At 39.0% G+C, this 24735-nt stretch overlaps 2 protein-coding genes across 2 annotated transcripts in view; one reads left to right on the top strand and one right to left on the bottom strand.

The window, feature by feature from the left end:
• Window positions 1-16: 16 nt before the first annotated feature.
• On the bottom strand, window positions 17-14257 carry LOC121641475 (frizzled-6-like). The gene is made up of 8 exons (XM_041987615.1): window positions 14127-14257; window positions 12566-12953; window positions 5752-5948; window positions 5094-5670; window positions 4559-4978; window positions 3218-3366; window positions 2750-3124; window positions 17-1165 (listed from the first exon to the last, which is right to left on the bottom strand). The coding sequence occupies exons 2-8, from the start codon at window positions 12749-12751 to the stop codon at window positions 1003-1005; spliced, it is 2067 nt and encodes a 688-aa protein (XP_041843549.1). The 5' UTR covers window positions 12752-12953; window positions 14127-14257; the 3' UTR covers window positions 17-1002.
• A 1946-nt stretch (window positions 14258-16203) lies between these two features.
• The window catches only part of klhl32 (kelch-like family member 32), a 36243-nt gene continuing 27711 nt past the window's right edge, over window positions 16204-24735 (top strand). The window contains exons 1-2 of the mRNA XM_041987616.1: window positions 16204-16373; window positions 17581-17696. Coding sequence (XP_041843550.1) covers window positions 17674-17696 — 23 coding nt within the window. The 5' untranslated portion in view covers window positions 16204-16373; window positions 17581-17673. The remainder of the gene's footprint in view (window positions 16374-17580; window positions 17697-24735) is intronic.

Below are 24735 nucleotides of genomic sequence, written 5' to 3'. Positions count from 1 at the left end.
GTTCAAGTTGTTTTTGATTTATGTAAATGTACGTTTCCAGCTCTTTGTTGTCCCTGTTTGAACATTTCTAACATGTGTTGCTGCCATCAAATTTTAAATGAGCCAATGAGCCAATTTTCCATGAAATACTGAAAAGTCTCAGTTTCACCATCTGATATGTTGTTTTTAATCTACTGGGATTAACACAAGTTCGTGACATTTGCTAATAATTGCATTCTGTTTTTATTCACATTTTACACAGCATCCTAACTTCAAAAAATAAAATTGGTTATATCTTTGCAACAAAGGACCAATGAGTTAGTAAACTACAAAGCTGTAATTTACCCAAATTCAGTGGGTTTGTCTTTGAAAATACTGATGCACAAAATGTGTATGTGCAACAGAAAATGAAAAGTTAAAGTAAAAAAAAACCTTGCAAATTCGATGCTTAAAATCAACAATATCAACTTAAAGAGCATGTGTCTTTAAAGGACAAAAAGTGGCACTTGATGTGTATTACAACGTGAGGTCTGTAAACAAAGCATCTATCAGGAAAGAACATAAAGACATTCAATAACAATTTAACTCAGCAAGATTTTCTGAGGGTTCAGTGTTTGGTAACGTCATGACCTTTTTCTAAAACAACTCTCAGTGTTGCGACTATTTGAGTGACAGACTTAAATTCTACAATAAAAAAAGAATATTTACATAAAAATTGTGTTTATTTGAAAGCATAGTATGTAATTCAAACGTTGAGACCTAATGCCTGCTATAGCTTTAAATAAGCATTGGTGGTTGTATAGTTGGGATACTGCTAAAGCTGGAATAACCAGTCGTCACCCAACCAAACTAATTCCTCTAAACAACATCAGCGACTGGCGTTAAATCTCACAAACTCTGGTCCAACATATCATATTAGAAATATGGTACATTTAGCTGGTAATTAACATTCACTGGCCACAGTGTAACCTCTTAATGTGTGCAAGGATGGACTGATGAGTGGACCGGGACAATCTGGAAGGATCAGATGTCCTGTGGGTCTTTGCTCTCCTCAGGAACAGGGTGCACCATCTGGAGGGCAGAGTCCTGGGTGTTGCTGGCCTGTGATACGTTTATAGCTGAATGCTGCTGCAGTGGTCCACCCGCAACTAGCCTGGCCTCGGAGAGCTCGCTCCTTGGACTCACCCTAAATCAGGAAACACAACAAATGAATGGTAATTAAATTATTATGGAACAAATGTACTTCTTTTATGTTAAAGAACAGTCTTGATATGTACCAACGAAGAAGAAATGCAAGCATTACTTCTCCAGTGGCATAAACCTAAATGTTAAATATTTAAATGAGAGGAAAGATTGAGCTAAAAATAGCCAAAATGTGAGAGAAATATACACATTGAAATTCATTTATATGTGGATGCAAACACAATTCTGTTATTGTAAAAGTTTACCATGAACATATTTAGTTAATTAATGTGAGTTTCTAATGCCAACTCTCAACTTCAACTTGAGGGTATCGCATCCAAATTAAGAGGAAGAGTTTTGGAATCAAAAATTCTTCAGATGCAGTACTTATTTTTATACCACGAAGAAAATGATCATTCATGTACAGTGAATTATTCTTTACTGTTTCCTTATCAATTTAAGAGGCAGAATGTCTGGAGTGGATTTCAAGTCTGTTGACTATACTAGTGGAACAGGATATGCATTTTCTTTCCATGTTAACCAACTTTATTGACATAATGGACCCAAAAATACAAAAAAAACGATCAAATCTGAATTGGGAAAAAAAAATCATGGAGTAATATCAGCTGATTTTACCACGTTTTATTGTGATGAAATGATGAAAAACGACAAATAAACCTGCCCATTCCCGTTTACGCTCAGATACAGTAATGTTTTTGCATTATCAAATCAAAACCATCATATCTCTGGTTTTCCACTGTCTATCAACGTCAATCAAAAACTGGGAGAAAGTTTTAAATCTGACTTCTGAGTGAAGCTGACTGCAGCGCCTCAGGTGCCCTAGTTAGTACTTACAGTGCTTTGAAAAGTAAAAGAAATCTGATTATAGACACCTTTAGGATAAGTAGATGCCTTTTATCCAGAGTAACTTACAAGAGGAAAGAAACAACATACAAGCTTCAGACTAGAAAGAAACCCAGGTGGTTGCATTTGGCAATAAATACATTTTAAATGACAGAGTGCAAGAAGAACAAGTTAGACATGCCAGTGTTTTGGAGACAAGGAGGTGTTCTGTAAAAAGATGAGATTTCAGAGATTCTTGGAGGTTAAGAGCTCAGGTTGCATCATTGCCTTATGTGCATAAAAGCACAAGACAGATCCCGAGAGGAGAGGGGGAGTATAATTCTGTATAATTGTGTTTACACAGCTGGGTGCAGAGGTCATTCTCTACATAAGCATTCGTTAGCTGACTTATATTATGGATCACCACTTTAAGTCAATGAGTAATGGGGTGCACCCTTTTTTGGTATTAATATTTCAGCTCCTAAAAATTAGGGTACTCCTTTTCTCTTCTTCAACGTGAATATAAATGACCTTTAATTAAAGTTTGAGGGTCTGCATTTTAAACCCATCTTCATGATATTACTGCAGTTTCAGCTGCTGAAAAAACTAAGCCTGTGCCAGCGTCCAGATATTTCTTGTCCATATAAAGTACAAGGATCAGTAAACTTGGTTGTGTTTTCATGCACAGAAAAAACAAAAAGAACTTCAATAATTAAAAAATAATCAGGTCTCATTCTCATCTTACCCTCCATCTGCAACTCTGTGGATGCTCTCTGAGCGGCTGCTCATCTTACTGGAGCTCCCCCCTTTGCTGCGTCGTTCTCCACCCTCCCTCTCCCCCCTCCTGGAGCTTCGGCTGGAGGTGCCTCGGTCCAGGTGCTCCCTGACTGAGGTGTCAGTCAGGGAGCCTTGCACCTGGGGCTCGTGGTTGCCCAACGCAGAAGTGGTGCCTCCGGCGTTGGTGGGCGTGACGCAGGTGCTCGTGCCCATCGACTTGGAGATGACTTTGAGCTTGTGGGAGCTGGGCTTATAGTGCTTCTTCTTGTGCTGGACGCGGCTATTTTGCTTGAGGAAGAACTCGCAGGACTCTTGGAGCACCCGGCGGCTCTCACTGATGGGGCTGTGGATGACAGGACAAACAAAGTCGAGCAATAACACAATTATATGAATAAGTGCAATGTTGCTCCATTAGTGGTGAGAGATGCAGTCTTACTCTCTCTTCCGGGTCCTGTTGAAGAAGTAGGCCCACTCAGAGCAGGTCTTTCTGCTACCGACCCAGAACACTGCAGATATTCCAACCACCAGTGTCATCAAGTATTTTACAAGAAACAGGGTGAGGTCAGGACGGTCGAGCTCTGTAGTCTAAAACAAAGAGAGACCCAAACGGTAACAAGCTCCTTGTGATTCAGAGTGAGTGTGTAAATTAACAAATCAAATTTTTACTTAAATTTAGATGAAGAATATCACCAGTGAGAGTCAGACACTGACATCCAACAAGAGGATGAGCTAATCAGGACAACGTACCAGTGGGCTCAGTAACACATGTATTAAAGTGCAGCTTTTTTGAGTTAATGTGTTTTTTTATAAGGTCATATTAAAATGTGCTTAGAAATACAATATTTAGTCGGTTCAAGTTGAGCTTATAGTCCAAATTGAAATCTAGACACTGATTTGATTTTTGTCTTGTGACTAGTAATTTTCTGTATTCAGTGTTATGTAATGGCTCCGTTTTGCTGATATAAACTTGTCTGAAACCTGAAAAAGAAAATTACATAAAAAACAGCCAGTGAGTAATGTGAGAGCTTTGTCATTTACAAGTGGTCACTTTTTTTAAACAGCTGAATGTGTTGTGGTCTTTGGATGATTAATTTAAAAGTTAATGTATATTTTACCTCTTTAGAAGGGTATAAAAATGGTATAATTATATTTATAAATATATGGCTGCAAGGTTTCCTGCTTCTTCCCTATTGAAAAATACTAAATTTGACTATAAATGAAAGTTTGGACACCAGTTTGTGTGCCAGATACTCATTCACAGAGTTCAAAATGTAATCCAAGAGCAAAATCTCAAAAGAAGAGTTAATGGATTAAATGAATTGTGAAACTATTTGGTTTCATGCTTAACATTTGTTATTTTGCATTATTAATATTTTGTGTAATTATTAACAATGTGGGCGTGTAGATACTAGCCAACAACAATGTGTGGGTGTGAAAACAATAAAAACAAAATTATTAATCCAAATTTACATCTCCTTCTTGCTCTGTTTTCAGTTAAGATGATGCAGCATCTTCCCATGAGGGTGTGTGAGGGTTTGGATGTGTATGATTGTGCTTAATCATAAAACTGCTGTGAAATAATTGTAAATTTGTGTTTTGTTTTCTAATTTGCTGTTTTGTTCAGTGACTGACCACCGTCTCTCTTCCCCTCATTGGACATTAAGAAAAACCTTTTTTTATCTTGACACCAAATTAAAGTTTAATAATAAATCAAGTAACAAAAAACACACATTTTTGCTTTAACTTTATGAATGTGTTCTTATGAAGCCACAGATACCTTGTAGGAGCAGGGGATGCTGTATTCTTGACACCGGTCATTGATCCAGGTATTCTCCCAGGTGCTCCGGTGACTCTGTTCATAAGTGTAGCAGGCTAACAGGGTAACCAGCGGGACAAGGTAGAGGCAGCTGAACACAGCGATGCGAATCATGAACTTCTTCAGCTTCTCCTGGTTTCGCTCGTCATGCTGGATCACCTGCCGGACGTGGTTTAGAGAAACAATACCTGCCAGGATGAGGAAGAGGCCCACTATAACACCCACGCACAGTGGTGCTAGAACAAAGTACCGCAACGCGTCCAGGTCGTAGAGCCCCACAAAGCAAACCCCACTAATGTTGTCCCCTTCAACTTTGTTCAGAGCCAGCAGCATGACAGTTAAAGCCCCAGGGATCCCCCAGGCAGCAGAGTGGAACCAAACCTAAAGACAGAGAACAAAATAACAGCATAAATCATTGTCCCGAATAAAAGTTGCTTGTATTGACTTAATTTCTGTCCTAAATTTCTTAGCTTTACTCTGGCTAACTATAACTTACTGCTTTCTTCTCAATGGCCTCACAGCTCCACTTTGGTCCAGCTGCCAGGAACCACGTGATGGTGAGTATGACCCACCAGACGATACCCGCCATGGTAAAGAAGTAGAGAAGCATAAAGAGCAGAGTGCAGCCTTTACTTTGTGAGCCCAGCACCACAGTTTCCACACCTGTGGGATGGGAAGCTTTGGTACAGGCAGCGTTGTTCCCCAACAGGAAACCAATGAAGTACATGAGCGATACAAAGCTGTAACAGACGGCGTAGAAGATTATAGGTCGCTCCGGGTATCTGAAGCGCTTTACATCGATAAGGAAAGTGAGAAAAGTGAACAGTGTGGCGCCCAGGCAGATGATGGACAACACGCCAATGAAGTTTTTGGCAAATTCAATGTCGTGCGGTTTGAAGTACATGTTGGAGCACGGTGGTGCACAGTCCTGGGTACCCAGGAACGATGAGCCAAGACCTGGCTTGGTCTTCAGCTGCAGTGGGCACCAGAAGCCAAGGTCCCTCTTAGGCGATGAGGAGGTCATCGTGGTGGTTGCAGAAAGCACAGACTCAGCTATGTTACATGACTCCAATCTATAAAATAATGACAGCAACAGGATAAATGGATTAAATGGGAATCTTTTGGTAGATTTCTTGTTGTGGATGTTTTCTTACTTGTCACATTGTAGCTCAGGAGGCCAGGAGACACCGAAGATGCGAATGTTCTCCTCGCAGTCAGACAGAACTGTCTCACACTCTTGCCTGCATGGATGGATTACCATGCTCTCCCCAGTGCATGCTGGGATAAAAGCTTGGCACAAAAAGTGGTGGACGTCTGGAGAACATCGCAGTTTTGCAAGTGGCATAAATGGCTGGAATGGTAGAGATGAAAGATGTTTCATTTAAATAAATCTGCTACTACTGAGAGCATTATCTGATCAAAGTAATCTGAAAATACAATAACTTCTGCGCTCTGTGAAGGTTAGTAAGGTCAGACATAAAACCTGACTCAGCTGATTAAAGCAATAAATTTAAAGGGCTTGATTATGTCTCAGCTTTGTTTTTCAGCTTTGGATTGCAATTTATGAAATATTTTTATTATTTGCAGAAATTTACTGTCTGGATTTAGGAATCTATGTTTATTTGCCAAGTTTTGAAAGCAGCCTCAACAGTTTGTGGATTTGCTGGTGTGCAAGATCATGAAAACACCTGCAACATTAACCTGGATAACACGTGGATAAACTCTGTGACTGAATATGTAAATAAGGTCATAAATAAGACATTTCAAAGATGAAATTCATAATCATAATGGCTTTATTAATCTGTTACAGCAACTCATTCACTCCTTTACACATCAGTCTATTTTGCATTAATGTTCTCTGTCTGTGGAAGAGAGAAAAAAAAACCTACAATACAGCTAATAAACTCCTAAACAGTTTACAGGAGAATTTTACAGCTGTTGAATGAAAACAATCTGGATCTGACATTATCTCAGAGAAAGAAGCTGCCTTATCACAGCTGTGAACATAATCCACCAAAAACTATTTATCCCCTTTATCTATAAGAAGGTTTTCCAGCCTTACATGTAGAATTATTATCTTCAGAAACACGTTGATAAACCCTGTGACTGAATACTGAAATATTATTACAAGCGCGCTTTTAAAAATCTGAATTTAGCCTCATCTCGGCGAGACAAGCGGATTTCGGACGGTAGTGACACTGGTAACCTTTCGGTTGTGTATATATGCTAAGATCTCACCATGCACTGGTAAGTCACGTGAGAGGAGGATAGCTGTTGTCACCAGGAAAGGAAACATTTAAAAAAAATTATCTCTGAGTTTTATTAATCAATATTGGATTAATTCAATTGTGTTCATAATTATGTATTCATAATTCAAATAGTGTCTCAAAACAAACATTTTTAGAGCTTAATTATAACCTACATAAAAACTGACTTTCACATTTACAAACCACAGTTTTGGATATCACGATTTTCCACATCAGATTAAAAAAAGGAAATTTTGGTGTCATAACAAAGCAAATGTCTTACATTTGGTTATTGGATTGATGTTTGATTGATATTTTCAGTTTGGATGTATGCTATTGGCTCCTTGATTACTGAGTGGATGCATCAATGTAGATCAACATAGTCTTACACCTTTAATATATATATATATATATATATATATATATAATCAGAAGCTTCAGCTGCAGTTTTTGTTCATTTACCTCAGAAACCAGAGAAGAAGAAAAAAAACATACTTGTTGCTGCAGCTTCTTATTTGCCAAAATAATCCTGTTGTCCATTAACAAGACGGATGCAGTTCAAACATGTTAAAAGTGAATGTATTATTACTGCCACTGCAATTATCAGGGTGTTTATTCACACATGGTGGTGCATGTTAGGTTGCCACTAGATTAATACAAAGCAGTACATGTCTCAGCCAAAGTTAGGGCTGGGAAATCTAACAACCATATATCAAGTAGCGAGTTACCTGGCATATGATCTTTCCTCAAAAAGGATTTGTACAGACTGAGTCCCTGAAATAAATCATAACTTTACAACTCCACCTGAAGGGATCAAAAGCCTGGCTCACCACAAGCAAAGGGACTTTTAAGATGATTAACAGGCATAAAAACCTGATCACACACTTTTCTCTCTGTGAATGAATAAATTCACCCCTTATCTTCTTTGTATAAATGATCTTAGCAGACAGTGGTGATCAGTTACAGGTCAACTTTTTTCATTCTAACCAACCTCTACTATACTTTACATTTGAAATATATTTTGTTAAGCTGTGCTACTCTTCTGTGCTGCACAAAGCTGCCCATTCACTGGCTGGAAACTATATTCTTCTGTTTCAACACACTGGTCAAAAGCTTGAGGACTGAGAAGGGAGGGGGTAGGAGGCCGTATAGATGGCAGGAAATGAGTGCATGGCCTTTTGGAAACAGTCAAAAGCCAAGAAGAGTTGAATGCAAAGAGCTGTTCACTGGAAGGCTGCTGGAGAGCAATATTATCTGGATTTTACAGTGAAAACAACTTCACTCCGGTTAACTAACTCATGATAATAAATTAATATAATAAATTGTTTTTTGGTTTCGGAGTGACTGTTTTTTTTTTTGCAATTCAGAGTTATGTCACCGTCATTAATAAGTCACGAATCAGTCTACAAACATGCTTTAATGCAATCTAATCATAATATTTGGGTTTAACTGTCATCAAGCTTTCATAACTAAACAGGCTACTGTTGGTCTAAACATTAATATTTGTACAAAAAACACACACAGATACCAGAGAACAGTCAATTCAGTGTTTCCCTTGTTTTTCCTGAAATCCAGTCTGCCAGTAGTCAAACACATTTGAGGCCTAACATTGCCCCTCTGACAGTAAGCGTCCTTGTTTCTCTCCTTCGGAGGTCCTTAACTCTGAGCCCCTCGCGACTCAACAATCTGACCTTTATTTGCGTTATAGCCGTTACTGTAAAAACTCTCATTTCAGAAACTTTCAGCTGGGATCAGAAGTAAAAGTTGAGCTGATTTGCTCTCAACGGCAAAATCCTTTGAAGAGAATGTCATAGCAAAGTACTTCAAGGATTAAATTATTGGAAAAATGCATAGAGTTTCGTTTTCTGAAGTCTTTGCTTCAACTTTTAAGACCCTCAAGTGTTCCCTGTCCTTACACCATGTCAATTAGTCGTTCTATCCTTTTTATATTCTAACACTTTAAACTTTTCTGTTTCTAAAGCTGGCAAACTAGATGAAATGGGTGCCCTCCTCTAGAGAACTGTACTGATAGTCTGGTCAGAATCCAGAATAAAGCAGGAGTCTGCCTGAATCCAGCATCTGGGCTTTGTGATAAATCACAACACACTTTCAAAGAGAAAGTTGAATGTAGGCCAGAGAGTGTAAGTTGGTCACCTGGGAGACAGGAGCATGGAAGCTGAACTGCGTACAGGGGGAAATGAGTGAGTTATTAACAGACAGAGAATACTCGCTGTGGTATGTGCAGTAGGCTTTGTGTGGACTGGGTGTGTCCCTCCCCCTTTCTCCGGGAATCAAAGACCCCTCACAACAAAGTCGACAGAGTAGCCTGTGGCCAAAGTTGCTGGGAAATAGGAAGCCTACACCTTTTGCCAGATGACACACAAAAGACTCCTTCAGCAGATCTCTGTCCATGCTCAAAGCTCTTGACACCACATGTGTGTAACCCAAACCCCAGCCCTCAGGAATGCCAGGACAAAAGATGGAGCTTCTAGAGATACAGTATTCACTGCTGGGGAGACATAAGACAGCCCCTGGTCTTCAAATACATCAGGCAACATGCCATAGCCATTACAGAGCAAGGATTTCTATAAGATCAGTAACATGTCATGTAGAACAGACGACTGAAAAAGCACAAAAATAATCCTAAACTCAAGACTGAATAAGGTTGAATTTCCATATTAAGAAATGACTATTAGCCTGTACATAACGTTGTTGAGCTGACCCTTGATTTTTTGAGAGTTATTGGAAAACCACTGTTGTTAGGTGGAGGAACAACAACTTTAGTGGTGTATTACTGACTGGATGATGTCATAGCCTTGTATAACCAATATAATTAAGCACAACACCTTTTAATAAATGCACTTCATTGGAGACAATCTTGTCCTGGAATTACATCATCTGCAACGTTCGTCTACATGTTGATGTAGGGTTTATGACCTGATTATCAGTGACTGGTCTGTAGCAGTCTGCAAACTAGTTCTGGGTGCTGACAACACCAGTAACTTGCTGCACCGCATTACTCTCAAACTTGCTTTGGAGTACCAAGAATGTATGAAACTAAGATCAGCACCATCCACATCCTCAGGTAAAAAAAAAAAAAGCTGGAGGACGCTCGAGTCAGATGTCACAACAAAACAAAAAATCCATCATATATAATCAAAGACACGGTTATGCTAAGTACTGTTAAGATGGATTCAGGGCTAGGCTTGTAAAATGTTTAAAAAATTCTCATGACTACAGAAAAGGCTATTCTTAGCCAATCTACTGCAGTAACTCTTCTCTCAATCAGCGGAAAATGTTGGTTAACACCCAGTCGTGCATGGAAAAGAAAATACTGTGAAATGCAGCTTTAAAGTATAACGACTTGACCAGATCGGATGCTAGAGTATACTCAGAACCACTTCTGGGATGGGAGAGATCCTGCAACTCTGCTATTGTAGTTATTTGCTGCCACTTTAAGGGCAGACTCAGAAATATATGAAACAACCTGAGATGTAGGCTCTTGTTAGTGTTGGTGCTGTATTCAGTGCTGCAGTAGAGATGTAAGCCGAGCTGCTTTGTGTTGGATTAAAACTGATTGTTAAAATAGTTGTTTTGGGGTTTTTTTCCCCAGTTTTCTTCTGTCTTCATTGTCATCTTCAAGCTGACTTTGAACAAATCAGCACATGACAAATGCATTGCATCACTGCCGGGGGCATCGTGCTGTGAGATTTGGATGGCACACCATAACCCTTCAGTCTGGTGAGGTGAGAACAGCACAGATGGATAAATATGTGCTACCATGAATCCTTCCTAACTGACTGAGACCAGATGGGACCACAGTTTGTTACTGGGACACACACATAACATAACAAAAGCTGTTTTTTACTTGAGCACATAGAATTATACCTGATGCATTTAACATACTTCACAATTATTTAACCACTGCAACCTTCCTCTCACATCATGACTGGCCTGATAGGATAAATTTTCATATTAATATTTGGAAGTCTGAGTTTAGAGTGTGTGTGTGTGTGATCACGGCAAAATGTTCGCTGTTGACAAATAATGTCACAGAGACATATGTGTATATATGTGGGTCTGTTAGAGGGAAGGTTGCATTATTTAACTCAGAGTGCAGAACTAGTTGTTATCTCCATTTATAAATTTTATAAACCAAAGATTACACTAATATTCCACATTTACATCTGCTTATTAATATCGATTACACTGGTTAGGAAATATATTTCAAACACTTGTACACTTTTAGGGTAATTTGAAAAGTGAAAAAAAAAAATCCACCTGTTGTCTTCTATGCTCTTTTACCCTGTTGGAAATTGTGATGGGGTTAAGGACAGGTGGTAGGACAAATTCAGAAGGACTTAAGAAAAGATGAATTAGTCTGACAAAACTTACACAAAGATGTGATGTGGATCTGCAGCTCTGCAACTTAAGATGTTAAATAAATGTCTGAAGCTTAATCTAATGAATATTAGATTTTGCTTTATTATCAAGGTTCATAATTAAGGAAGGAAAGAAAAAGGCAGAGAAGTCACACTCACACTGTGTCTTCATTTGTCTACACAAATCACAGTTAGTACAGATGGATAAACATCATCAGATATTGCTATGAAAGTTGCAGCCTTGGGGAATTCTGGGATGGAATTATCTCCTTTCTCTCATAAAGGATGCTCCAATCCTTCCCATACTGAAGGAGGTAATAAAGCTCCTTTCTTTAGAATTTAGAGAATTTGAGCAGCTCTTTTAATGGGTGCTGTTTAGATACTTCCAGGTTATTTCACTCAGTTAGGAGCCTTCCTATTAAAAAAAGGACTAAAAAGAACTAATGAGAGCCTTGAAAGAAATTTTATATGAGCAATTGAAGACTTTTTACCATCTGTGATGGTGATAAAATCACGTATGTAGAAATCTGACAGGAGTAAAGCTCAGCAGCTTTAATGTTGGCAGACATCATTTTGCATTAATGTAACAAATCTGGCATTAATCCAATGTGGGGACTATTTTGAGATAAGGGTAGGATTTAAAAATATAATAATCAGAATGAGCTCACCAGAGCTCTTAGTTCGCGCTGCAGGGACACAACATGCCAATGCTGATTTTTACGACATCACTTACTGTGTGAGGGGATTCTTTTTAACCCCTTCATAAAAAGCTGATGGTTTTGAGGCTCATTTCTGTGGGAGCATTAACATCATCATCATCATCACAGCTGCAGTTTGTGGCTGTGATCTTTGTCATGTGGGTAATTTTATTGTTTCATTTCAGTAAAAATGTCTAAACATAAAATATTATAGCATTCTGGAATTTTGTTTTCTAGCTCCCGTTGAGATGGTGATCACAAACTACTCCTTTTCGCCACCCACCAATCAAGTTCATTACAAGTTTCTATGGAAACTAACACTAATAAGAACTTTTTCAATAGGTCTTTGACTCCGCAACATTATTTTTGGTAAAGATTTGCTCCAAAAGTGCAACAGAAAATCATAAATACCAAATTCAGCCTTATGCATGTAATATGTCCTTTGGACCTTATCTGTAAAGGCTTCTGACATCTGCAGCATGTTTTGGATTGAATGTCAAACTAATACACAACTACAGGTAGGAGTTGATTTGTAACACACTTGTCCTTTAAATAAAAAAAAGGCTGATAGAAATCAATGAGCAATAAATGGAAAAGACCTTTAAATATCACAGCATATATCTTACAGATGTGAGGACTCACCTCCATTTTACTGGCGGCAATATCCTGGTCATAGTGCTCCATCATGTTGGGAAAGAAAGTCATGTTGTAGGGCATCCCTAAGCACCAGTGCACTCTGATAGGCTCACAGGTAAACAGGCTGTGGGCACTGCAGCTTCCAACCCCTATCAGAGCCAGGCACACCCACAGTGGTCCAGGCATCAGCATTGCAGCAGTTGACTGGGAGAAAATTAGCTTTTTATGTTCACTATAACAAGATTCTCTTTGGCTCTGAATGGTGACTCCTTCTTGCTCACAATGTCATCCACAGTTCACTTCTCCTGGAGACATCTCTGAGGACGCTGCATCAGGTAAAATTTACTTGTCATCGGTCATGTGCCTCTGGACTGCAGATAGGAGTCCCACATCCCTGAAAAAAAGATCATTGTGAGTTGATTCAAAGATTTGGCTTTCAGAAATCCCAACAGGGAAGTTTTTTTTTTTTTTTTTACTTTACCACAAGTGCCACAAAAATAGATAACCAGGCCTGGCATACATTTTATCAATCTCCTAACAAGGAAATATCATAACTTTGTATTATTGCACTACTCCAGGGTCCCTTGAGGTCCTCAAGATCCAGGTGGAGAAGTAGTATTTATTTACATCAGTCAGAAAGAATTAATGGACAAAAATCCAGTCAGATCCTGTGCAAACTTTGTGTGCATGCATTAACACGGGGAGGGGAATGCTACAGATCATAGCAGATTTAGTAGAATAAGTCTCAGCTTGTTGGTGCACATTAAACCTCACATTAAAGTGTCAGAGTGCCACATACACACTTATATTACCAGAAGCTTACAGACTTGAAAGCCTGGCAGAAAGAAGTGCTTTCCCTAAGATATCTTGCCTTCCATAAACGCAAACTATCAATAAGTAAGTTTGACTTTGTAATGATTTCATGTAAGCTCAAACAGGGTAAATACATCTGATAAAACCTTTGGTTGCATCTGGTATATGCATACATGTTTTAAAACTAAATGTTTTAGGTGTTTTTACCAATTCTATTCTCCTTACAGATTAAAGGTCTTGTCACGTGAGTGCTTTAAATCCAGATGATGCTGCATATTTGGTAAATATATGCCATTCAACAGCCACCATACCCCTGTATGCTTTAAGGTTACCAATGATGCACTGAAATAACCAATACTCCAACTCCTGTGTCCGATTACAGTTAGCAAAAACATTTAAGCTGGCACATCTGTAAAGCCAAAACACTAAAATGTTTGGTAAATTAAAAATACTCGACTCATGCAGACAACATTACAACTTGGTCAACAGCATGCAGACATGTACTGTTCACTAAAAACGAAGTAACTATGCTTACACTTTACTGTTTGGCTAATTTAGAAGTACTTTTAAGAATATTTCCGTCCACCGTGGGCAGGACAGACGTTTTCCCGTAAAAGTAGACACCGACAGCGGGTAGAGTGTACAAGTCAACATCCCCGCCTCAGTCGTTGCCCCGGGTCGGGGGCCCGATTCAACTTCGGTGGAAAAGTATAAACAAAATGTGGGTCTAAAAACAGGAAACATAAATACTTACCTCCAACTTCCAAAGGGTTTCAGTAACAGTTGACTACATGGGTACTTGTCGGAGAGGCTCCGTAGGGAATTTGATAACGTACTTCCTGCGGTAAGCTCCGGCTTCGTCCTCACGTCTCTCTGGCTGCCTCTCTAAAGCTGCCTTCACGTGCAGTTGGAAATGTGTATTACCAAAGACGGGACGTTAAACGGAAGCAGAAATTAAAGAGTTTTGGGCTACTTCGCCTCTTTATCAAGTCTTTGTTAGGATTAGTGGAAATAATACTTATAAAAGACAAATCTATCTATCTATCTATCTATCTATCTATCTATCTATCTATCTATCTATCTATCTATCTATCTATCTATCTATCTAAAGATTAAATTAGAAGATCCATATCCATAGATGCAATCCCTTCTTACCTTTTTTTTTTACATACACACATCAAAGCAGTTTGATCTATGACAGCATTTCTATTATGCTACACATAGCCTAAATGTCATTCATTTATAAATTTATATATATATATATATATTATATATATATTTCCCCACTAAGTGCAAAAAAGAGGCAACAAGATCTTTTTTTTAAATTGGCTAGGTAAAACATATATAAAACTTTTAACCTTAAGATAATGAAGAAACATGCCCCAAACCCCTTTAATAAACACTTTTGTCTTCGTGGTCGGGATGCTTGGGTTTGTGCTCTGGGATTGCTGCTGATCGCCCAGGTCTCTAAGCTCAGCTGCCCTACCTAGTCTGCCTCTAGCCTAGTTGGTTAGGTTAGGTCTAGGTTGGATTGAAGGGTCGTTGCTTCTATTTACTATGTCTTTGTCTCCTCTTCCTTTTTTCCACTTTCCTTTTTCTGTTTTTTTTTTTTCTGTCCCCACTGCTCAGGTCAAGAAAGATTACACAAATTCCATAAATCCAAATAAACAAAATAAAACAATATATTTAAATAAATATAGAAATTAAAAATGAGATTATCAAGAGGAGCCTTATACCGTTAAAGCTCCTCTTGGCAAAGCAAATTTGTTTGGCACAACACTGCAGCCAGACCATCATTCTGTTTGCTACAATGCTGGACAGGACAAGTTAAAAAAAAAAAGTTTTAATCTAGCTGCTGTTGAGCTTTCTCTGTATTGTTTGAAAGAATTGTGTTATTTTCCTGTTTGGGAAAACCTCTGAAATAAAACTGCTACTACAAAAATAAATAGCATTAATGTTTAGTATTTCCCATATTCTCATGTACAGTCTTGCCTTTTATAAGTAGGTACATTTGAGCTATGGACTACACTGCATTTGTTTAAGCTGACAAGCACAGACTGCTTGTTGTTAGTTACAACAAGAAGTAATCTACTGTAAATGCATTTTCAAAACAATATTTGCTTTTAGAAACTATTTGTGTATTCTCAGATAAATAATGACCTGAACATGTAGTGGTACAACACTACAAGGACGTTTGCCTCACTTTAGTAATTTCTCAAAACCACTTGCTCAACAGCATGACATGAGCATTGACAAAGGGTACTTGAACGCAGCATTCGTGCATATGACAGAGTAGCCAGATGTAGATGATGGAACATTCCAGAGCAGAGAACAGAGTGGACTTATGAATAAAAAACTACTGCATCACGTCGGAAAGAGGACATGTTATATCATGTTATATTTAAATATAATCAACAATAAACTAAATAATCTGGATAAAAGTACACCATGCAGGAGACATTTATGAATAGGAAGCTTATGGATAGGGGGAAAAAAGTCGAATGTATATTGGTGAATTACCCATTCAGTGTAGAAATAATAATAATAGGAAAATAGATAATTATAATAAAAAATGTCTCTAATGCTTTTTACTCTTATTCTGCCATTAATAAAGCAACACAGCGTTTTCATTTTGCTGTAGGCTAAATCCTCTGGAAATCTTAAGACCCCTGGGGGCCCAGAATGCGCCCATCATCATCCAGGTAGTCATGCAATTTGCAGTGTCTCAATTATCCACTTGGAGGCGCTGTTTCCCGACTAAGTCCATCTTCATGTGACCGAGCACCGTGAAGAGGCGGGGTTATAGTGTAATAATTTAGGTGCCACCGTACAGTACAACCAATAAAGTATCGCTGCTAAGTGGGCGCATCTGCTCGCCGCCGCATCCTTCTTTTCGTCTCACCGCGGACGTAACAGGGACAAAACCTCAGACGTCAAATGACATTTGTAGCGGAGGCGCCGCTACAGGGGACGGGGCTGACTCATAACACATTCATACCAGGTACGTGAGTTTGTACATAAGAGTGAGCTGAATGCAGTGAATTCCCGCAAAGCTGTAAGGTGCCTTTTAGTATCAGCGGTGGACTGAATAGTTGCGCTCTGCTGTAGATGCAACAGGATATTGTGCACACACGGAGGAGGCTGATTCCTCTCCGACCCCGTAGCTTGTGGACCGAGGCGCTGGCCTGTTGCTAGGAGACCCGTCGACAGCTGGAAGCTTTCTGAAAGTGACAGTTAATGCTCTAATGGTGTCTACTTATCTGGCAACCCAAAATCTTCTTCCTTCTCAACCAATTATGTATACATTCACGTGTAAATCCCAAACTGTTTCGTGCCTAAAAGACGACGTTATACAGTGTGTGTGGTTTTTAGTCAGGAGATTAGTGTTTCGCGGGGAACAATGGCCTACTTGTTTTGATTAATCAAATTCTAAATACACCCACCTTCTGGAAATGTTTAATCTCACCTAAGTTTCGAATATCAAAGACAGATAGTTATTGTTATACGATGTGCTACTGAATTCAGCAATATTTGCCATTAAAACGTCCTAAGCGAAAGTGCATGGAGGAAGTTTATAGAAACAGTTGTATAAATTGCTAAACATGTTGCCAAATGCAATCATTTCCAATTGCTTATGTTTACATACATAAGACATCTGTGCAGCATGTGTAGGTCTGCTACAGTAGCTGCTGCTTGTGGCCATGTGTATGAAGGTCATTCATGAACAGGTCGATCACTGGATCTCACTGGGGACCACACTGCAGAACAGCTCTGCCTACTTAAGCTCCAACTACACAAGTTTCTACAACTACACCAGGCATGAGAGAGGACCTAGTGTGTGTTTGTTTCAGAGTATCCAAAACAGCTGGTTATTATCCTGACATAAGACATTAGATCCTGGGGTGTAGCACATGATGTCAAGGTTGTAGCTACACAATAGTTACTTGGTGTAATTTGGACTCTTCTTAGAAGAGCTGATCTCATTTATCTCTTTCTTTGAGCCACAGTGAAAGTGTCCATCAGTGTCCCTGCTTTAAAAGCACTCAAAGAAGAATTGTCAAGAGCAGCTTAGAGGGGAGAAAGGAGAAGTCAGCATTTAGTATGATGTGTGGTAGCATCTCTTCACACATGACACAAGAGGTTGTCACAGTACGGCTGGGTCGAGTGGATGGACTGAGTAAAGCTGACATGCTGTTCTGTCCTATCAGGCTGATGTATGTACCCAGAGAGGCAACCACAGTCCACAGGAGCCGCATCACACCTTCCCTCTGTCTCCACTATCTCTTCCATCGTGAAGGGGAATGCCTTCTGAACCCAGCCTCAGGTAGGCGGCCCAGTCTGGACACAGTTCCTGTACATTCTCACTGCTCCAGACTACTTCAACAAATATTGACAAGGAAGCGCTGTAGCATATAGAGCTGAGATCACTTTCCTTTTTTTTGGCTGCAGGGAATCCATGTAGGAATCAATATGTTGTTGGTGTTTCAGGTTTCAGGCTCTTTGTTCTCGAAACAGGAAATCCATTTAACCTCTTTGTTATCCAGCTTATTGTTTGGACAGTCTTACACAAGAGGGAATCTACTTAATATTTTCAGTTTTTTAGTACTTTAAATGCAGCCAGTCTGTGGTTCTCGTCCTGCAAACCAATATTTAGCTATTACACGAATGCAATTCATTTAAAATGTTTAAATAACCTTTAAAATGTTAGAAAATTGTACTTTTAAAATTTTGTTCCACTCAAATAGAAGCAAAATGTGTATTTGCTTTATTTTCTGTATCACAACAGTGGCTCAAAACATCGTTTCCACATTTCTCAACTATACACTGAGGAAAGTGATTGTGTTACTTAAACAGATGTTATATTATGATTTGATGTGTATTGACAAAGTATTCAATTTTTACACATTTATAATTATAATTTTCACTCCACTTCCTATTTTGAGTGTAATTCAAATACTAAAACAAGAGGTAAAATGCTCAAAAATCCAAATTTGAGTTTGTTTAATGGCATGTTTTTATTTTTTTTTCTCCACATTTTTTATTAATATCACATCAGTATTGTTATTGTAAAGCTTTTGCCATAATAATAACTTACTGGAAGTCTGATAAAAATGATGACTCTAGCAGCTCTAAGGAAGCTGGAAAAGACCACAGTGCCATCTTGCTTTGAGCTTGTACACCATAACATTTTCGCTGAAACCCTCACATAGCCTACCACCTGTTGGCATGACGGTTAAACAAAATAAGCAGGGGATATTTTTTTTTATAAAATAATAAAAACAATAATAATTAATTAGAAGAATTTAGTGCTTGGTTCTGGAGGGTGATAACTGCTGGCACGAATGCTCTCCGTACCTTTCTGACTTGCATTGGACTTGATGAAGCCTCACACTGGACGCACGCTGTTGTTTCTTCACTGTGGTGTGTAGAGGATGTGAAGAATTGTCCACTATTTTCAGCAGCGTGTGCAGTATATTTTTCTGAACAATCAGTTTGTATGTGTTTTTTTTTTGTTTGTTTGTTTGTTTTGTTTGTGTTCAAGATGAGATGATCGTTTCTGCACCATCTCACAAACTGACTGACCACTTCTCTGTACTCAGCTTCTTGTCCATCACTGACACTCCTCACAGCTGCAGAGTAATCAGAGTATTTCTGCAGAAGACAGGACTCAGAGTTGAATTAAAGTCTGAGGTTTACAGTGTGAAGAGAAATGGTGAGAGTTCAGTCCCTTGTGGTGTTCCAGTGTTGCTGACCATCATCTTAGACACTCAACCTTTCAGTCTCAGTTTGTTAGTCATAAATCCAGGTGGTGGTGGAGGTATCCACAGGGAATTTATGGAGCTTCTCACATAACATACCAAGCTAAATTGTATTAAAAGCACTTGTGAAATGAAAGAACATGATCCTCAAAGTGCTGCCTGGTTCAGATGGTTGGGATTTATTAGGTACTGGAAGGAAGCTAGAGGTGGAGGCAGGTGAGGTCTCAGTATGTTCTGAAGCTGAGGGAGATGAGGATGTTAAGGTCCATGACTGAGCTGCAGGGTGACAGAGTGGAGGTGTGACAGGAAAGCTGTGGCCTCTTAGAAGGTGTGTGGTCTGTAGGGCTGGAGGCAGGTGGTGAACTTAACCTGTTGAAGAACATGTTCAGCTCATTACTCTGTCCAAACCTCCATCAGTCTGATCCCCCTTTAACTTGAAGATCCTTTACATTCCTGACCATACATCCCTCACGTTGTTGTGCCGGAGCTGCTTTCTAACTTTTTCTTTTAGTCCTCCTCGCACTTCTTCATCTTTGATTTAAGTTGTTTATCTTTTTGCATAAAATAAGTCCAACATGTTCTTTTCTCTGGTGGAGCCGCTGACAAACTGTTGGAATGTTGGTAATGTTGCAAAGAAGGAGAGGTTGAAATCTCCAGAGATCGCAATGAATGCATTAGGATGCTGTGTTTGTAGCCTAGCAACGAGGGAGCTGATGACATCACAGGCTGTGTCTGCAGCAGTACCAGGTATGATATAAACCACTACCAGAATAAAACAGGTAAACTCTCCGGGTAAATTATATTGACAAAAACTCACAACAGTTTGATGTCCCTCGTGCAGATCTTCTCCTTTACAGTTGCATGTTCAGGATACACCAGCAGTGCAATTCGACCTCCCTTTAGCTTTCCACTGACTTTCTTATTGTGTCTTAAAGCAGTGTACAGACACATTAGAGTCTGGGATGTGTTTGCCATGTCTTGGTGAAGCGCATAATACGAAATGAATTACACTAAATTGACTAATGTTAATTAGTTAAACTAACAGCATTGTGGGAAACGATGAATGCAGGATTTTGGAAATACATGCCTTCACTACTATAGTCACTTTTGACCATTTTTTATTTTCTGTATTCACCTTTACAGAAACATGTGTTTGTATTTATATTTTTCTCTATTTATTACCTTAATAGGGAGCATTAATGGCTTTTGTCCTTCTTTAGATTCTCCATACATCTCCATGCTTTCTTAGTTGTTAAATCCTCTATTTTTCCTTTCATTTTTCTCCTCCTCTCTGTTGGCTCCCCTTTTCGCTGTTTCTGACGACGATTCAACCAGCCTGAGTCATCTTTCGTCCTAAGGCCCGGAGCGTGTATGCACCCACACCACACACACATGCACGCACACCCATTTCCTCAGTCTTATACCCCCATCACCATGAAGGTGACAGAGCAAGCCCCCTGGCAGGCAGCAGCATTTAGAGTGATGGCCGAGACTGAAAGTGGACATTGATAGATTTGGAAGGATGGGGCTGCATGCTGCTGATTGATGGGTATATGTAGGAACAGTCTCACAAAAGGCTGGAAAACAGGATATTTACTTTGATGCATGGGTCCGCAGCACACAGTCTGTAAGACATGTTTTTTCCTCTGTTTGGTGGCTTTAATCCACATAGAGCGAACAGTAAGACACATATCCACAGTCTGACAGTGTTTAGTCAGTTAGAGCAAAATAAATAAATACATAAACAATAAAATAAAATATAATAAAATAAAATAAAATAAAATGGGGCAAATCAATTTTGTTGACATGTTAACCACAAAAAATGAGAACATTGTATTTGGCTTTATTTATTATCTCTTGTACAAAATTCCCTGTATTAATTGAAGTTATATACATGGTCACCAAAGGAGTTGGAATAATTTTGTATTGAGAAACATTCCTCTTTTTTTTCCTGTTTATACTAATCAGTTATCATCTGTGACCAAGAATAATAAAAAGCAATGGAGAAGACATACACTTTATATATCTAAAAAAAAAGAAAATTACATTGTTACAATAATTTAATCATAAAAAGGAAAAAATGCAGTCCCAGCCTCTGCCATTACTATGCTAATATGCTGAGATTTAACTAACTAAAGCCCATTAATAAAAAAGATCAAATGTTAAATGCTGAAAGAAAGTGAAACATTTTATGGATTTTATGACTGGAGTTTGTGATACATCAAATTCATATAAGGCGTTTCCTGCTATATTATTGCAGTGCAAAGATAGTATTTGCTCATTACATATAAGTATTGCAGACATTAGTTTTATAGAAGCTTTATCATAAATGAGATTGAAGGACAGACTAAAAATTTCAGGTGAAATGGAAACTATAAAGCTCACCATGGTTATTTATGGATTATCTAGAACTAAATCTGATATTAAAATCATGTATGTAGAGCAGGTAATCCTTTATATTTTCTGACAACCAAGCAGTCAGTTTCTAAGAAAACAAAGAAGAAAAAATGACAAATGATACCATACCAGTTAATAAATCAGATACACCTACTCAATCAGAGAGGGGGGTAAGTATACTGGACTGCAGATACGGTATATGTGCCTCACCTTTCACACCTCTTCCACTTGCTATGTTTACTGGCACAACATTATTCCACTGTGCACATTCTTTAGCTGACAAAATTGGGACAAAGTAAACAATTGTCTGATGCAAAAGTGACACTGTAAAATTGACTTTAAATAAAGTTAGTTTGAACTTTCAAATTTCACAGTTTCAAGTTATTTTAGATGGTAAGAATGTGCTCTTTTGTGGCCACAGTGATAGTTGTTAGCTTGACTCTACTGTCAGATTAAACGGCTTCTCCAAACTGAGAGCGCTCTGATCCATTTCTACTGCAGCTAAGACACTGACTCCTCATAAGACCTAAAAATATCCCACTAAGATTTTACCTCTCCACATGACCTCATTAAGGTAATCAGAAAATACTATTAAGGTACCAGTGTCTTCTGCTCCGCTTAATTACCACTATTCCTGGTTGGTTCACAATTTCTTAACTTTCTGGAACTTAAATTCCCCCATACCCTTAATGGGTATAAGCCTCTTCTTAATAATTTTATTTATTTATTTAGAATTGTTAAATTTACATAATGTTGCTGGACCTGATCAGAGGAGACAGAAAAAGAAGCAGAATAGTGAAAAGAAGTAAAAAGGAAAGTAGAAAGAAAAAAGAGGAGACAAAGATACGACAGACAGAAGCAACAACCCTTCAATCCAAACAAGCATCAGGCAACCAACTGCTACACCTGTACAGAAACACAACAGTTTCCTACAGCTTTTAAGGTTAACCAAGCCAAAATTAACCAAAGTTAACAAAAACAATAATAAACAAAACAAAAACAAACAAAAACATTTATCACAACAACAACCAAAGTAGCAGATACGCACACAAAAAAAAGCCTAAACACAAGTAGCTCTTAGTGTATAAACCCAGTGACTCAGTGACTGTGTCAGCATGCAAAGTATGGAGTGACCAGAGATGAGTGTGATCATGCAAATGCGACCACGTCTCGCCGGAGGCTAGGGGCAGAATAGGGCGGCCCAGAGACCCGGGCGATCAGCAGCAATCCCAGAGCACGAACTCAAGCCATCCCACCAAAAATACCACCCAGAAAGGCCCCAGCCAGAGCCCCCCACTGTCATTGGGCACAGGCCAAGATGGGCAGCCACCGACCCCACCAGGCACCGGCCATCCAGGGCGGCCAGAATGCAGGGCCCAGGGCCCCAAGAGCCCAGAAGCAACCCCCTCCAAAGCAGAGGGTCCGTACCACGCCCAGGAGGACCAGGCCCCCCAGACCACTACCCTGCGCGGGCCAGCACCCACCCCAATGTTCCAGCTCGTCGCACATCCCAGGAACCAGGTCACTATCGACCCGCTCCCACCCCCCTACCCCACTCTCCCTCCAGCCAATATATATCATCCCCCAGTAAATATAAACCTTACAGTTATTGGTCATGACAGCTGATAGCATGGCATCCTTTCTCTCTTCCAAGTAGTTTTTGCCTACTGCATGATAAAGTTGGAAACTACTAAAAAGTTTTGTAAACTCTTCTTGACAAGGCTTATTTTTTCTGCCTCCTGTTTGAAAGGACATACCCAAATATCTCCACAACTCCAAGAGTTAAATGTATAATCTTGGTCTTAAAAGAAAGCTGAGACATTTTAGATTACTACACTAGTGTCAGGATCAAGATATGTGTCACTGTGCTAAAGTAAATTCACCTGGAACACAATAAAACAAATAATATTTCTTTCAAAGAAAACCAGAGGATAGCAGCCAAATTGAATTAGTAATGTCTGATGATAAACTGTCCAAAAGTACAAGCTAAAAAAGCGAGCAGCTTTACAGATGTTTTAATAGAGGTCTTAAGCAGGTAAAAGTTTCAGGGACCAATCGGCTGATGTTGATTTTCAACACATCTATCAGTCAGGAGAATGGGATAGCCCCCAAACGTACCTTCCAAAAAGAAATAAATCCCAAGATAGTATATGATAGGAAAAGTGAATACTACAAGGACCTTCATGATTTATTTCAGACTAAGACAGAGTCACAGAAGAACACATTCACAGAGTTTTTGTTGGGGTGAAGTAAAAGTTTCGACCACCTCAAAAGTAAGACATGATTTATGATGTATGGATTTTTTTCTGGCTGCTCTTTGGCTGTTAGCTCAAAGAGTTTTTGTCCCACAGTGATGAGGCAGACGTCTTTGTAATTAGCTAAGTCTCTGCTTTCATATGACACCTTGTTTGTCTGCTTTGCTAGAAGTAGAGAAATTAGCCAAAGCTCTAAAGTGAGCAGTGTTGCTTTTTATGGTTTTGCCACATTCCCAAATAATTGTTTGTGATTTGAATTGTGTTTTGTGTAGATAACAGTTCTTGGTAGACTTTTCTAGCTGAGTTTCTCCCCATCATTTTGGTATGCTACATATTAGGATTGACTCTTCCTTGTGTGTGCAGATATCTTCTGCACTGGATGGATCTCATGCTGTTCCCTGTACACGTTAATTGTCAAGAAGAGGTCGTGGCTTAGCGGGACACTGGAAATGGGAGTGATTTTTTGGTTGTTTTTAAATGCCTTGGATTTTGTAAAGATAATCTAGCTGCAGTTTAGCTGCAGAAAATACCTCCAAACTGGAGAGTGAATTTTGACTTGAATTTGTTTTGTTCGTTCTTGGTCCAATAGAGCGTCCTTGATCTACTTCAGCCTTTCTTCTTGTTTTGGGAAGAATAAGAGGGCTTTCTTTTTAGAAACTCTGGCATGCAAGTATGCTACCAAGACATTAGACATCATGCAGTTGGACATAAGGATGTATTCAGCAGCACCTCTAACTGAGATAACAATGTTCTTTTTGTAACTGACCCAAAACTGTAGGTTATTGGATTTTTTTTTGCAAATGTCCCTTTGGTTTTTTTTATTTCTTTTGGAGAAAGTTTTTATATGTAAATAAAAAAAAAGAAAAAAAACAAAAGATGCATCAGAGCTAACAATTAGAGGAGCTGTTTTGGCCAGTCACAAACCTTCTCCTGGATCTATATATGTCTCTGT

The sequence above is a fragment of the Melanotaenia boesemani genome, chromosome 6 (genome assembly GCF_017639745.1).
Source record: "Melanotaenia boesemani isolate fMelBoe1 chromosome 6, fMelBoe1.pri, whole genome shotgun sequence".
Lineage (NCBI taxonomy): Eukaryota > Metazoa > Chordata > Actinopteri > Atheriniformes > Melanotaeniidae > Melanotaenia > Melanotaenia boesemani.
This window is presented reverse-complemented; position numbering and strand designations above follow the sequence as displayed.